Source organism: Ostrinia nubilalis, chromosome 18, assembly GCF_963855985.1.
Source record: "Ostrinia nubilalis chromosome 18, ilOstNubi1.1, whole genome shotgun sequence".
Taxonomy (NCBI): domain Eukaryota; kingdom Metazoa; phylum Arthropoda; class Insecta; order Lepidoptera; family Crambidae; genus Ostrinia; species Ostrinia nubilalis.
The window spans coordinates 499,784-515,980 of NC_087105.1; the positions used below are offsets into that span (position 1 = coordinate 499,784).

At 36.5% G+C, this 16,197-nt stretch overlaps 3 protein-coding genes and 1 long non-coding RNA gene across 6 annotated transcripts in view; 1 reads left to right on the top strand and 3 right to left on the bottom strand.

Annotated features, from left to right (window-relative positions):
• LOC135080469 (serine/threonine-protein kinase D1) overlaps nucleotides 1-16,197 on the top strand; it is a 128,782-nt gene that overhangs the window by 7,490 nt on the left and 105,095 nt on the right. The window lies entirely within an intron of this gene.
• On the bottom strand, nucleotides 217-5,203 carry LOC135080337 (esterase B1-like). Of its 3 annotated transcripts, none has more exons than XM_063974989.1 (5): nucleotides 5,101-5,203; nucleotides 2,860-3,233; nucleotides 2,585-2,739; nucleotides 1,027-2,267; nucleotides 217-744 (listed from the first exon to the last, which is right to left on the bottom strand). In XM_063974989.1, the coding sequence occupies exons 2-5, from the start codon at nucleotides 3,209-3,211 to the stop codon at nucleotides 510-512; spliced, it is 1,983 nt and encodes a 660-aa protein (XP_063831059.1). In that variant the 5' UTR covers nucleotides 3,212-3,233; nucleotides 5,101-5,203; the 3' UTR covers nucleotides 217-509. The 3 variants fall into 3 exon arrangements, with proteins under 3 accessions (XP_063831059.1, XP_063831058.1, XP_063831056.1); XM_063974988.1 differs by having other exon boundaries at nucleotides 2,585-2,787; XM_063974986.1 differs by having other exon boundaries at nucleotides 2,585-3,233.
• Nucleotides 5,971-7,557, bottom strand: LOC135080798 (juvenile hormone esterase-like). The gene is made up of 3 exons (XM_063975521.1): nucleotides 7,328-7,557; nucleotides 6,467-7,255; nucleotides 5,971-6,180 (listed from the first exon to the last, which is right to left on the bottom strand). The coding sequence occupies exons 1-3, from the start codon at nucleotides 7,555-7,557 to the stop codon at nucleotides 6,036-6,038; spliced, it is 1,164 nt and encodes a 387-aa protein (XP_063831591.1). The 3' UTR covers nucleotides 5,971-6,035.
• Nucleotides 7,681-8,675, bottom strand: LOC135080472 (uncharacterized). Its single transcript, XR_010259024.1, has 3 exons — nucleotides 8,631-8,675; nucleotides 8,065-8,213; nucleotides 7,681-7,986 (listed from the first exon to the last, which is right to left on the bottom strand). It is a non-coding gene; the product is annotated as an uncharacterized LOC135080472 (long non-coding RNA).

The window sequence follows — 16,197 nt, forward strand, 5'->3', positions numbered from 1 at the left end:
GCCAGTGAGGCTAGGCGTGGAAACACGGTGACTCATCCATGATGTGGATCAAGCTTTCTTTTTAATCGATTATCTATGTAGATGACACTGGAACCCTGGTTTTAAATGAGACCACGAGGTTTGATTCCCAGAATCAAGTAAAGTATCACGCTTTCTGGTGACATAATAGAGAAAGAAGGTGAACAATGATTGGAAGCTTAGAAGTATACATTTGCAGCAGGTTAAATATTGTATATTTGAACTAAAAGTATACCACTAATACTCGTATTGACTAGATTTGTACATGGCTTGCGTGTCGGTCAATGAGATGGGACAGTGATTAAAACAAATTCGTTAAGTTAATAAAATACAGTCCTGATGATTTTCATTGCAGAAAAATAACCAAGTCATTTTGAGGAAGTTAAAATTGGAATTTGTACGGAACCCTAAAACTTTTGAATATAAAAAAAATGGGTAAGATTTGATTTTGAATTTAATCTGTCACCCCACCAACCGACCAAACTATAAAGTTACTCTACACAAAAGTTCGTCATCCCCAAAATAAGGGCAACCGCAATTAGACAGTTGCTAAATCCAAAGGGAATAGCAGCGTTTCTGTCCACGAAGTGCAGACGGTAGATCTCGGTCCAGAGGTCCAGGCGCTCGGGGTGAAGCCCGCAGGCCAGGCTGGTCTCGTTGCCGATGGACAGGAACTCCTCGGCGGCGCTCAGCGGCTTCCACTCCACGCCTTCAGCCGAAGGCTGCCTGAAAATTAAACAGCTGATAAAAATTTCATAACCACCATATGTCGGTTCCATCGATTTGAAGTGGCAAAGATAAGCGCAACGGTATTTGGTATAAACCTTCATTAGGCAGTTTTATCGCATGCACACGTAAATAAACGTTATAATATTTGAGTTAGCGTAAAAGTTATCTTGTTTAAAAAACTACTCTATTTGCAAACTGCATACATACTTGAGTAGACAGTCATGCAAATAAGTGGTGTTAAGTACCAATATAAACAAAAGCTCTTAAAAACATACTAACCCAGTTTGAAGAAAGCTGACCCACAAATCTGCCAGCATATCGACAATGCGCTGTTCCTGGTCATCTGTCCCTTCGCTTCGAGCTCCAACGAGTGCGGCCGGGAACAAGTACCCCACGATGTCTCCCCGCACCGCCCCGTGTCTCGGCGCGTTCTCCATCGACACCAGCTGCTTGTTTAAAGCCCCAACAAAAGAAAACTCGTACAAAAAGACGCTTGCACCCGCATTCATCAACGCCCTAGCCACTCGTAGACTAGGCCCAAGATACGAGGCGTCTGTGTAATACAACGAAAGCGCCTCAGTATCCTTCAAGCTTATTTCATCGTTGCCAAAGTATTGTTCTTTGAGAGTGACTCCTACGATTTGCATTTCTGATGTGCTCTGAAAACTCAAATCATCTGGCAAGGAATTCGTAAAATGCTCATTTAACTCTGAAACGCTGTCCTCGTCATGTTCCAATGCTTCCAATAGACCAGCGTGGTTCGCTGTACCTATTATAAACGATATCTCAATCTTTTGCGTAGACAATGTTTCCCAAGGCGTCACAGTTAAAAACGACCCTTCTTCTGCTTCTTCAATGCATGGCCTAAATTTAGTGTTCTTGGCAGATTTAATTAGTTTTTCTACATCAATATTTTTGAATAAATCGTCACCGATTTCCTCTGAGGTACTATTTCTTATTAATTCTGCGAGATTTTCTGCGGTATCAAGTGGGTTTCTATCTATGGCCCAATGAGACAGCGCCGAGCCGCTATCGGCGATGACCTTGCTAGTGAAGTTTCTAGTTTTCGGAGATAGTGCCAAATACCCGACCAATGCAGCCGAAGCGCCATCGCCACTAATTGCTATGTTCGATGGATCGCCACCAAAATTCCTTATATTGTTTTTTGTCCATTCCAAAGCCAGAATCAGATCTTTCAAAGCAGCATTGCCAGGAGCAGTGCTGTTTCGTAAACACAAAAATCCAAGAGGACCAAGACGATAATTCGGTAGCACAAGTGTAACGTTCCTATTGACTAAATCTTTGGGAATGTAAATGGCAGAATCTCCACTTCCTGTATTAAAATTGCTTTCGTGAATATAAAATAACACACTGGCATCGGTGACGTTCTCACGGCTGAATACGCTTAGGGTCAAACAATTGGAATCTCCCACGAAAGTGTCTCCATACAGTTGAGGACATCTGACGGTGTGTTCCATATTTTGCAGCGTTTTTTCCCAAGAATCTGGAGTCGTTGGAGCCTGAAATGATTAATGTATTTTATATTTATAAATATGTATTTAATCATAATATGTTCAGATAAAATGAACAATTTAGTATACCACTGGACCACGAAATAGGTTAATTAGGTCTGTTATTTTACTTATTTATTTTTATTTTTCTTTATTCAGAAAACCACAGCTCTTTATAATTATAATACAAACAGGTTATATTATAAACAGCTATATTTTATCATCCAATGGGCATTGAAACCTTTGCTATACATGGTTTTAACGTATCAGAATTTGAAGTAAAAATTAACAGAACATAAACCCACAGACTTGACACAAATACTCACATCAAAACTATTGTTGAATCTTCCGTAAGGTATATCAAAGTAACTAATTATATCTACGGACTCGCTTCGGACTCCTCGCACAGGGCCATGTGTGGTCTCGATGGGGTCCAGTTCCAGTTTCTCTGCAGATTCATCATTTCCGTTTTCAGAACTACCTGGAGTTCCGTTTTCAGAACTACCTGGAGTTCCGTTTTCAGAACTACCTGGAGTTCCGTTTTCAGAACTACCTGGAGTTCCGTTTTCAGAACTACCTAGAGTTCCGTTTTCAGAACTACCTGGAATTCCGTTTTCAGTATCTGGATTTATGTTTTCGGTATCTGGAATTTCGTGTTCAGGATCTGGAATTTCGATTTCAGTGTCTGGAATTTCGTTTTCACTGTCTGGAATTTCGTTTTCAGTATCTGGAATTTCTTCTTCAGTATCAAGAGTTTCAGTATTATCTTTAGCGGACTCCGTTAAGGGTCCGTTAAGTCGGTCTTCGATGAGAAAATCATCTCGTTCAACATTAGCGTTGTGGGGTGTGGTCGACGTCAGTATCGCAGCGGTCGGCATCAACTGTATCTCCTCCGCCAGAGCAGATGCTGGAGCCAGTGTCACGTACAGCCACAGCAGTAGAGTCCACTTCATTGTTGTTTTTACTTCACCGTCCCTAAAAATTTAAAACTTATATTAACTCTTTAAACAAATATTGGTTTGACAAACCATCTTAGTGACAGGGTCTTCAATATAGTTATATTTGCAAAGTTGATTTTTGTATTTCTTTAACATTTTTTCATAGCGCATTCATAATAATATACACTCGGCAATTCGGCATCAAATAAATCGCACCTCCCGCAACAAGCACTTCTCAAACGTATGCATCCCCACTTCCCACCAACATTGGTTCCATTTGAAAGCCTAGTTCTAAACTTCATTTCATTAAAGGAAAGGTTTTTACTCCAAAAATGTGTGTGTGAAGGATCCAGAATTCCAGAGTCACTTCTTCAAAAAATAGGTAGTTACGCTTGAGCCAACTTTTATGGCTATAAAACTGTTAAATTGGGATTAATCGCTATCCATCTGTTAAAAAGGACACGTGAGATCATTATTTGGTTTTATAACCACAAAAATTGATGTAATTGATCCCAGAGGTGAGCCCCAAGTGAGGCCTTTTTTCAAGTCACATTTATGGTACCTGTTAATTTATATAAAAAAAATTGTTTTTCTTTAACTTTATTGATTGGGCTTTCAAATAACACCAATATTGTCGGGGCACCATAACTGTGTCAGAAGAAAATCTTTAAAGTTCTCGTCGCCGCAGGTGCGATTTATTTGATGTTGAGTATAATATGTAACTTTGAATCATGGACACATTTTTGGTTCAGCTTGGAGAAAAAGTTATCTGACTTTTTCATTACCTAGCTACCAACGAAGTGCCCATATCTTTGACATCAGCATCATTAAAATGGCAATCAACTCAAGTGATCCATTTAAATGTGGTTGATGTGTAACATAATATTTCATGTATTGCGTTGCAGAAATGGCGTTGAGGTTAACTGTTTTGTATGTAGCCACCAAAGCCGCAACATTGTCCCTTGAGGGCACTAACGCAGAATGGTTTTCCATTAACTAACTAATTTAATTATTGAGTGGGCGTGTATGTGATCGGAGCGATGTGCCACAAAGCAGTAACACACAGTATACCTCCTGGCTAAAGTTTGCTGACTAGTTATGAAATTCGCATGCTAATTAAAAATTAAGGTTTTACATTTTCGATCAAGTAAAGTAGTATTAGGTAAAAGTAAAATACGCAGTCCACACAACAGGAACTTAGGTTCCTATAGGAGACTCGCCAACCGCACATCATGACGAAACGCCTAAACGATCAAATTTATCTGTAGAGCTAGATAGAGCATCCGATAAATTGCAATCGATTTGGTTATAAACATTAACCAGGACAATGTATTCCCTATTTGGCCCTGATGAGGTATCTGGCATCATTAGTTATGAACGAGCCTATTGCTCCTGATTATATTCGGCCTAACCTTAAACTGTGAGGCGCTTGTTGCCTTTATGCAAAGATAAGTAATTAATTTACATGAAATTTAATTCAGTTTGTGTTTACACGGTAAATGCCATTTAACACGTGCGGTTACTTTGACTTGTTAATGTATTTACATGCTAATTTTGGCGAAACTTCAGAGAAAACTCCTAGCTCTCTAACGTACACGTAAAACGAAAAATTACCCATAAAAATGTTATAAACTAAATGCCAATCCTAGCTCTAAATTTCCAATACATCCATTGATTTAGTAAAAGTAACCACAATTACTTATTTCAGAAAGTCCTGAGCCGAATACCATTCCTAGTCAAAATTCACATTTCCGTGTTGATTCTTAGTCACCACTCTACGCCTTGTTGGGTCTGTCGTGTCAGCAAAGATCAATCCTTTCATCTTCGGGTGCTTTGTCATATCCAATAAGATAAGACTGATTATCCACTGATTTATGCTTTATGTATAACAAAGTAAAACTTACCATGTGGTATGTGTGTATGTGGCACCTCCGATTGGTTTATTGCTTCGATGAAAAGGACTGCGTTAGGCCGGCTGTATGCGCACCGCAACAGTGTGCTCTCCACACCAAACCTCGGAAGTGGTGATCGATCCAACTGATAACGGACTTGCAAGCACATTCGGGCTTGAACAGAAAGGTTCCAGTTTCCAGTATGTTCTTCTCAAATTAGTTCCGTTCATGAAAACAAACTGATTTTTGGAGACAGCACCAATTACCAATTTTGTATTATTTATTTTTTTTAATATTAATACGTATTCTAAGGGAACGATGTGAATACGCGATTTCCTTATTTATATCTTGGTTGAGTGTCCCAAAAACCAATCGGTTGTAAAAAATTGCCATCTCTCATCAATTCAGATTCGTGTGATAGAACTATCAACACTCGACTCTTGGTGGAAAGTCTGATCTGGAAGATTCGATTCAAAAAGTTTTTAGGAAAGCAATTTTCATTGCGCTTTTGTGCGAGTATGTACCCACTGAAAGCTCGTTATCAATTATCGCTGAGCTTCACACTGATATCGAGATAAAGCCCTGATATTATGTTTTATTCACTGTACTAGGAATCCCTGGTGCTATCAGTGTTTGTGCCGTAAAACTCAGCTTCGACCAAAGGTCACTAGGTCAGATAGGCCAAATGAGGGCCTCCTCTCCCCCACATAGTGAGATAGGCGTTAAGAATTAAAATTAATAAGATTATTAACTAAAAATAGAAATGTTTTAACGACATTCCAAGTTTTGCACCCAACTATAAAAAAGCTTTAGGTTGCTTTCTTAATATTCCTACGAAAATTCAAATGACTGAATAATCGTAAAATGGAAATTCCAGTCAAATAATATTTTATATCTTTATTACAACAAGATAAATTGTAACCAATTTATTGGTCATCATCGTCACACTACACATCAGTTAAGCTTTCGAAGAAGTGGACCATCTCCTGGTCATAGCAGCTCATGGCGCCGAAGTCGGTGGCGGGCCCGTCGATGTAGTTGTACTCCAGCGCACATGACGCCGCTCCCCAACATCCATCTCTTGATGGAGAGCTGGAAATTTAAATAAAACATCTTACTGTCTGTACTTCTTTGTAACATCTTTTACCAACATCACAAAAATTTTTGGAATCAATTCGTATGATTTTATTTTATTAATTTGGAAAGGTACACCAACAGTACAGGTGTATACTTACACTATTAAGAAATACAGTTTGTTCACATTTCTTATGTATACATTGTATACCTATTAAAGTCGTACACAACATTAATATATTAGATATCATTAAATAAAAACAGTATTTTAAAGTAAATTAATTAGTATTAAAACATGACTTACTTATTCTTTATGAATGTCTCCATGATATCGGTCATCCATCCTGTCATAGCTTCATCAGCGTTACTGGCAGGTACAGGCCACGAATTCACCTTGAATATTCTGAAAAAATCCTCGTAGTGGCCGGAGCCGGAAAATGTGAGGTTCAGCGACTCCTTGATGACGCTGTACTCGGCCTCGTAGGCGTACTTGTACAGGAACGCGGGCGCACCTCCGCTGGCCGCGCGTGCCTGCGCCAGCTTGATCGCCGGGTACTGGAACAGTGTCTCGGTACACAACTTAATGTACTCGTCCATTGTCGGAGTCGCCCTAAAATATCTTGCCAACACTTTATTCGCCATCTCCGCCGTTACGTTCGATGGAAAACTATATACAAGCTCTGGAGACAACACAAACAGCGGATTCTCTTGGATCGCAGCCACAGTGTCCACCTGGACCAACCTTGGACGAACCGTTTTGCACTCGTTGCTAGTGAAGCCAATAACTAGTGGAATATGCTTCCCGTTGCCGTTAGCTTGCAGAGTTTCTGGGTACTCGCTTAGGATAGTCGTAAAGTTTGCATATGGTGTCTCCACAACAGGGACGAAACTGGTTAAACCCGTTGTATCTATCACTACCCTGCTGGCGGCTATGAGAACGTCGATCGGCAATTCAACAAGCTGGTCGTGGACCTCGTCGTAGTCCGTGGAGGTGATGTTCAGGGCTGAGAGGCAGAAGCCAGCCACTAGCTGAGCGTACACAGGAGACGCGCTGTAGAAGCTCTGGACAGCGACACCGCTCATAAGAAACGCACTAAAAACAGAAATGTCTTGTTATTATGAAAATTCTAACCTGATGACAAGAATAGAAAAAAAAATTACAAACCGATTGAACAATCCAGCAGCGGCTGGCGACAGCGTCAGAAGGTGCGCACTGGCAGCGCCGGCGCTCAGCCCCGCCAGCGTGACGTCGGCGGGGTTGCCTCCGAAGTAGGCCGCGTTGGCCTGCACCCAGCGCAGCAAGGTCACCATGTCGCGCAGACCATTGTTCCCGGGAATCTTCGGGGTGTTCAGGGACAAGAAGCCGAGGAAGTCCAGCCTACAAAATGTAACCATAGTTACCTAGATCAACACTTACAGGATGCTGTGTACATTCAATGAGCTGCGCTCATAATACTTTATTGTTTATAAGGCATTTGGTGAAGTAAATTGTATTGCCCAAAATACTTGCCTGTAATTGAACGTGATTATTATAAGACCTCTGCTGACTAAATACTCTGGTCCATTAATGTCTGCGTCGCCGGACCCAGAGACCCAGGCGCCTCCGTGAACGAACACCAAGATCGGTAGCCTTCCAGTACAACTTGCACCTGTGTGGATGTTCGGGAGGGCATCTATTGGTACGTGTATGTTGGCATGGATGCAAGCCTCGCTGATGCCCTGCGGCCGCACCAGGGCATAAAATAACACTTCATTGTTCGGGCAGGCGGGCCCTTCGGTTGTTGCATTAAAGTCCCCGGTCCAAGGTTCATGTGGTTGAAGTTCCTATGAATTTATAAAAAAAATATACAAATTAATAAACAGTTTTATGAGGAATGGGGATTGAACGAATTATTAACTAACTTGAAAGCGCAGCTCTCCCAGGGGCTGCTTGGCGTAAGGCACTCCTCGGAAACTGGCGTACTGCGAGCCATCCTGCGCCAGCCGCTTGGCGCCGCACACCCATCCCGCTCGCGTGCGCGCACGCACCTCGCACTGCCTTGATGCAGACACTATTTGGAATTATATAAAATTTAGAAAATCTTCTAAAAAGTATCTCGTCAATACTAGGTTTGTCTTTTAATTAATTTCAAATTAAATTAAAAGTTGGCCATCAGCCATTCTCACTCACTTTAATGTAATTTTATAAAATTATTTTATGATCGGTGAATTTTTACAATTATTATTATTTTTTCTTCAATGTCGAGTCGATGTTCGATACCAAGAAATGCAGTATCCACCTGTTAGGGCATATTATCTTAACAACGTAGGTACTTCACAATCGACACTAATTGTCACACATGGAAAATTATGTCGCTGGTGTATCTTTTTCAATAAAATAAAAAGTTTTACTTTTAAATTATGAAAGTCCGATAATTTCACTACTTTGAAAGAAAATTTAGAAATACCAATTTTTTAAATTTACTTACCAAAAGCAGCCAAAAGAGCAACGACGAAGACAGCTGGGCTGGCCATGTTGTTTGATACTGAAAACAATTCTAAAGACAGTGATAGCCCCCGTTCTTACCTATACTTTTATTTACTTTAATAGGGTTCCAACTTGATCATTTATCATAGACGCATCTTGTGGTATCTTAATTTTTAAGTATTTTAATATCTATTTTAATTGTTCTTTCATTAGATACTGCTGGGAAACGATAGGTGGACCGACCTTTTTTTTAAATACTTTTTGATACCTTTTGTTTTTTTTTATTGTTGTTCTGATTTCTATCTATTTGTAATGATACAAGAGTGTTTTAATTTCTGCTGCCCCGCTGGCATACGCTCCAAGACTGCTGTCTGCTACAGATTCAACACGCATAATATGTTTTGTTCTAATCCATCAATGTATGATACGTACCTACAATTGCAATAAACTAATTTGATTTGATTTGATCTAAAGATCATGATTTGACTGAGTCTGATAAAAAATAAAATCTACTTGTATTTTTTAAAGCTCTATGTAACAGAGAGAACTCTAATCCTAGATTTCACCATCTTCCTTTATAACAAACGAAAAAAGTCTGTCAAACTCCGTACAAAAAACGCCCGATACAGTTATAGTTACGGTTAAAGTTAAGGTGATGCAACTCAGCCTTAAAAAAGCTAATTAATGTTATGACCATTAATAATTTGCAGCTGTGTGTACTGCTCAAATAAATGATATCATTCCAAGTAATCACTAGCACAGAATAAGTAATAGTACAGGTACAGAAGGATTACTCCGCAAGACGATTTAAATAAATGCGAGTCTTGCTACGACGCGATACAGTGGAATTCAGCTCGCACAGCACTACGTACCTACAATTTTATTCACCTACAAGTTTTGTCTCTTTCTATCGCGTGCCTCTGAACTCTTCTTACGCTGTTAGGGTTGCTGTCTAGTAGTGTCTAGTAAAAAAATAATTAATCTACTTATTTGTAATGAGGTACGTATGTAGGTAAGTACGCATTCATTATGGAAAACCTTGGGAGAGGCCTTTGTCCAGCAGTGGACGTCATTTATTTTGGCTGAAACGAACGAACGCATTCTGAGCAATAGTCATGGTAGGTTAGGTTCCTATACTATCCTAAGAATTATTGATTACCTACATGGTCAACATATCTTTCAGCATCTTTGGGAAGCGAAAAGAAAGATAAATCCGGTAGATTTCTTTTCGAATTTAAACACCCGAACGCCGCACAATAATATTTCTTTCTCTTTATGTCCATTTTTAAATAATACTTCGATCATAGAATTAGGTACTACAACGCACGCCAGCGTCACAAAATATAACAGAAGGTAAACTCATGTATGTACCTCGCTTTGCATACCTCTCTCGCTCGCACGCTCGGCCGTCGCGCTAGGGTTGTCTTGTCATGTGTTGCGTTTATTTCGTTATGATAGAAAAATGTTACTCTTAATACCTACTATGCAAGAAAGACAATAACAGATATCCACGTATACTTATTTATATTTAGTACGTTATTATAGTAATAGTTTGCAATCAAATACACGAGAAGGAAGTAGTATTTAGTTGAGTGGTTGACACTATTATCCAACTAATATTATAAATGCGAAAGTTTGGATGTCTGGATGTTTGTTGCTCTTTCACGCAAAAACTACTGAACGGATTTTGATGTAACTTTACAGTATTATCGTTTATAACCCTGAATAACATATCGATACCTCTGGGCTCAAAGGTCGTAAAGGACAAAGTACGACTTTTCAGGAGAAGCAAAAAACGTTTTTTTATTTTTTTATTCGACGATAACTTTTTTGTTTTTTGAGCTATTAAATTATGACTTATAAAGAAAGTGCTTAGAATTCACAACATTTTCCGAAGAGGTATTGAAAAACTGGACTAGACCTGTATTTACTGAGATAGATTTCCTTTACGCCCTCAAAATTACAATAAAAAGACCTTTACGCCCCTCAAATATTCGTCCTAGGCAAGTTACTCAGGACGTAAGTCTATTTTTATTTCACAAAACTACAAAACTAAGGTAATAAAATGACAATTTACATAGTTTTGTAGGTTTTCATATGTCGTAACGGGACACCCAGGTAAGGTATTATGAAAGGGTAAATTGATGATTTAGCTTAAATATATAATATTTTATGGTATTTCATATGTCATATGCCATTTCTTCACATATTTTAATGAATTATGGTCTTTTAAATGAAATAAAATGATTTTCCGTAGCTTCATAATTTAATGCACACAATTTATGAAACTATTTAAGTAGAAGTTTTGATATCTTCGAACTAGAAGAAACTATTTCCGATAGAAAAACGAAATTAGAAAATAAATATTATGACGCTTTTAATAAAACTTCATAAATGTCTACTTTATAGGAAAAACCGAAACCAATTTAATTTTATTTATTTATTTAATCATTATTATTGTTTCGAAAAACTACAAATAGCGGACTTAATTCCATAGGGCAGTCTGTCCACCAGTTGACCTTATGATAATGCAGATAGAATAGAATTATTAAGGACAAACGAAAAACTATAATTATTTTAAATTCTAAATAGATTAAACATTATTAATTCATAGTAGTTTAAAATTATGTCATTGTACTTGGTATAAAAGTAGAAAAGTTAGGTAAGTAAGATTACAAGTAGGCAGGTTTTCATTCCATTAAAGTACATCCACTTACTTTACTCCCACATAATACCGTTTTCAAAAGCCAATTATTTTTAATAAAAAACTGCATTCACGCTTTTTAGTAGATTAAATCTCAACATTATATTTTCCCATGTTGTGTAAATATTTTTCCTACTAGGTACCTATACTTTATTAGCTGATCCAAATAACTTTAGAAACTATACTAATTTATTATAATTGTAACAGTCAAAACTCAAAAGTGGTTTTGATTAAGGGCGTTAGTCAAAATTACTAGGAAATCATTAAAATTAATTGTAAAGTGTAGCATTTGTGTGATTTGTGCATACAAAATAATGACACCTAAGGTACAGTATGGTGACTTTATTACTCATAATATTTTTAACAAATCTAGCTTTTTCATTTTTCAATTTTTATGATGACTATCCTAACTTAATTAGGTTATACGTTATTTAATAATAATAATAAAAATCTTTATTTGGCACGGGACAAGCAATTATTTATATATATTTTAAAGCATGTTTTTATTTTCTTGAATCATCTTTTAATAATTATCTTTTACCTGACAAATACCTAGTTTCTTCAAATATGAAAAATAATAAAAAGCAACATTACTTTACCCGATGTGGGTAGATGTCATCATTTTATATGTACAAATCACATAAATGTTACACTCAAAAATAGTTTGATTACATATTTTTGATGATTTTTTAGGTTCTTTCGTTTGTTCCAAATGCACATACTTAAATACTATAAGAAACGTCTATAAAATTTACCTTCACAGTTATTTTAATATTCTCACTGTGTAGATTTTTAAAATATTTGTTTAGATAATCTAAGGGCGTAAAGGACAAATTATTTAGACTTGGGTATGAAAATGTAAGGTTGTATAGGACAATAGATTTACTACATGTACATTATACGCCCAAAAATTTGTGTTTACTTGTTCTTTACTACCATGGTAACTGTACTAAAAAATCAAATGGTATTTACATCCCAATTTTCACGATAAATTCTGTTTAGCTTATCAAATATGATGGGTCGTAAAGGCACTTTTTTTGGGAATTTCGACAAACTAAATATACAGATCGATAGAGAATTAAATTCTGAGTAAAACTGTATAAATAACTCATTTTCGGTATTTTGTCCTTTACGACCTTTGAGCCCAGAGGTATCGTTATAGGCTATAATTTATGACGATCTGTGACAAACTAAATTTCACGCGGGTGAAGCCGCGGGCAAAAGCATGTTATCCAATAATTCCTAAAACCTCTCTAAAACAATTCGATATTCCTAATAATTGAGTTGGCTTTCAATTTCAATTGAAATTCAAATAAATAACTTACTTACCTCCCCGAATCAACTAGTAATTTAAAAAATGAAAATTCGGTATTTAATTATGAGTTTAAGCAACCAAATACCGAATAATTATAATACGACTTTTTCTGTTCACTCATTTTCGTCAATTTCGCAAAACAAAATAATATCACAGGCGGTTGACCGGCGCGTGACTCAAGCGAACCACAGCGAACGTGTGGCGAACGTCTGTCGCGCCACGTCGCGCTCGCATTCGTCCAAGACAGTCTTGCTAGAGCGGTGTCTATGTGTGCGTGGCTCGAGCGCGTTTAGTATGGAGTTTGTCTTCTGTTATATTTTGTGCCAGCGTCCTGACGGGCGCGCGCGTGACACTCGACTGATATAATACCCGCCGGCGGGGCGCTTCGCTGTAGGTAATTATCGGATGTACCGCGCGGAGTGAGCCAGGCCTGTCACTAGCCTCGTAGCGCCCACGCGCCTTTTGATAACCCAAAATAAACATGGCGACTACAGCCCAGAACTTTTTTCAACTAACTTTCAATTACCGCCCATGCGCCTTTCAGAAGGCCATATTATTAAACTTTGTCTAGATTTTTGAAATTTCGCGGCTTAAAGAAATAATTTAATTCGATTTCTGAACGAAATATTAGGGAACAGTTTCCGGTATGCTACCATTGGCTGTCACAATTGACAGATGGGATTTTTTGAAAAATGGCCGGCGGTATGGACGGCTCACTAACACGTAGTTAGTAAATCGCATTTTTTTATGATAATCCGTGGTTGTCGAGTATGTTTTTATGCAAAAAGTTGCTAACACAAAATATAACAGAAGACAAACTCCATACTAAACGCGCTCGAGCCACGCACACATAGACACCGCTCTAGCAAGACTGTCTTGGACGAATGCGAGCGCGACGTGGCGCGACAGACGTTCGCCACACGTTCGCTGTGGTTCGCTTGAGTCACGCGCCGGTCAACCGCCTGTGATATTATTTTGTTTTGCGAAATTGACGAAAATGAGTGAACAGAAAAAGTCGTATTATAATTATTCGGTATTTGGTTGCTTAAACTCATAATTAAATACCGAATTTTCATTTTTTAAATTACTAGTTGATTCGGGGAGGTAAGTAAGTTATTTATTTGAATTTCAATTGAAATTGAAAGCCAACTCAATTATTAGGAATATCGAATTGTTTTAGAGAGGTTTTAGGAATTATTGGATAACATGCTTTTGCCCGCGGCTTCACCCGCGTGAAATTTAGTTTGTCACAGATCGTCATAAATTATAGCCTATAACGATACCTCTGGGCTCAAAGGTCGTAAAGGACAAAATACCGAAAATGAGTTATTTATACAGTTTTACTCAGAATTTAATTCTCTATCGATCTGTATATTTAGTTTGTCGAAATTCCCAAAAAAAGTGCCTTTACGACCCATCATATTTGATAAGCTAAACAGAATTTATCGTGAAAATTGGGATGTAAATACCATTTGATTTTTTAGTACAGTTACCATGGTAGTAAAGAACAAGTAAACACAAATTTTTGGGCGTATAATGTACATGTAGTAAATCTATTGTCCTATACAACCTTACATTTTCATACCCAAGTCTAAATAATTTGTCCTTTACGCCCTTAGATTATCTAAACAAATATTTTAAAAATCTACACAGTGAGAATATTAAAATAACTGTGAAGGTAAATTTTATAGACGTTTCTTATAGTATTTAAGTATGTGCATTTGGAACAAACGAAAGAACCTAAAAAATCATCAAAAATATGTAATCAAACTATTTTTGAGTGTAACATTTATGTGATTTGTACATATAAAATGATGACATCTACCCACATCGGGTAAAGTAATGTTGCTTTTTATTATTTTTCATATTTGAAGAAACTAGGTATTTGTCAGGTAAAAGATAATTATTAAAAGATGATTCAAGAAAATAAAAACATGCTTTAAAATATATATAAATAATTGCTTGTCCCGTGCCAAATAAAGATTTTTATTATTATTATTAAATAACGTATAACCTAATTAAGTTAGGATAGTCATCATAAAAATTGAAAAATGAAAAAGCTAGATTTGTTAAAAATATTATGAGTAATAAAGTCACCATACTGTACCTTAGGTGTCATTATTTTGTATGCACAAATCACACAAATGCTACACTTTACAATTAATTTTAATGATTTCCTAGTAATTTTGACTAACGCCCTTAATCAAAACCACTTTTGAGTTTTGACTGTTACAATTATAATAAATTAGTATAGTTTCTAAAGTTATTTGGATCAGCTAATAAAGTATAGGTACCTAGTAGGAAAAATATTTACACAACATGGGAAAATATAATGTTGAGATTTAATCTACTAAAAAGCGTGAATGCAGTTTTTTATTAAAAATAATTGGCTTTTGAAAACGGTATTATGTGGGAGTAAAGTAAGTGGATGTACTTTAATGGAATGAAAACCTGCCTACTTGTAATCTTACTTACCTAACTTTTCTACTTTTATACCAAGTACAATGACATAATTTTAAACTACTATGAATTAATAATGTTTAATCTATTTAGAATTTAAAATAATTATAGTTTTTCGTTTGTCCTTAATAATTCTATTCTATCTGCATTATCATAAGGTCAACTGGTGGACAGACTGCCCTATGGAATTAAGTCCGCTATTTGTAGTTTTTCGAAACAATAATAATGATTAAATAAATAAATAAAATTAAATTGGTTTCGGTTTTTCCTATAAAGTAGACATTTATGAAGTTTTATTAAAAGCGTCATAATATTTATTTTCTAATTTCGTTTTTCTATCGGAAATAGTTTCTTCTAGTTCGAAGATATCAAAACTTCTACTTAAATAGTTTCATAAATTGTGTGCATTAAATTATGAAGCTACGGAAAATCATTTTATTTCATTTAAAAGACCATAATTCATTAAAATATGTGAAGAAATGGCATATGACATATGAAATACCATAAAATATTATATATTTAAGCTAAATCATCAATTTACCCTTTCATAATACCTTACCTGGGTGTCCCGTTACGACATATGAAAACCTACAAAACTATGTAAATTGTCATTTTATTACCTTAGTTTTGTAGTTTTGTGAAATAAAAATAGACTTACGTCCTGAGTAACTTGCCTAGGACGAATATTTGAGGGGCGTAAAGGTCTTTTTATTGTAATTTTGAGGGCGTAAAGGAAATCTATCTCAGTAAATACAGGTCTAGTCCAGTTTTTCAATACCTCTTCGGAAAATGTTGTGAATTCTAAGCACTTTCTTTATAAGTCATAATTTAATAGCTCAAAAAACAAAAAAGTTATCGTCGAATAAAAAAATAAAAAAACGTTTTTTGCTTCTCCTGAAAAGTCGTACTTTGTCCTTTACGACCTTTGAGCCCAGAGGTATCGATATGTTATTCAGGGTTATAAACGATAATACTGTAAAGTTACATCAAAATCCGTTCAGTAGTTTTTGCGTGAAAGAGCAACAAACATCCAGACATCCAAACTTTCGCATTTATAATATTAGTTGGATAATAGTGTCAACCACTCAA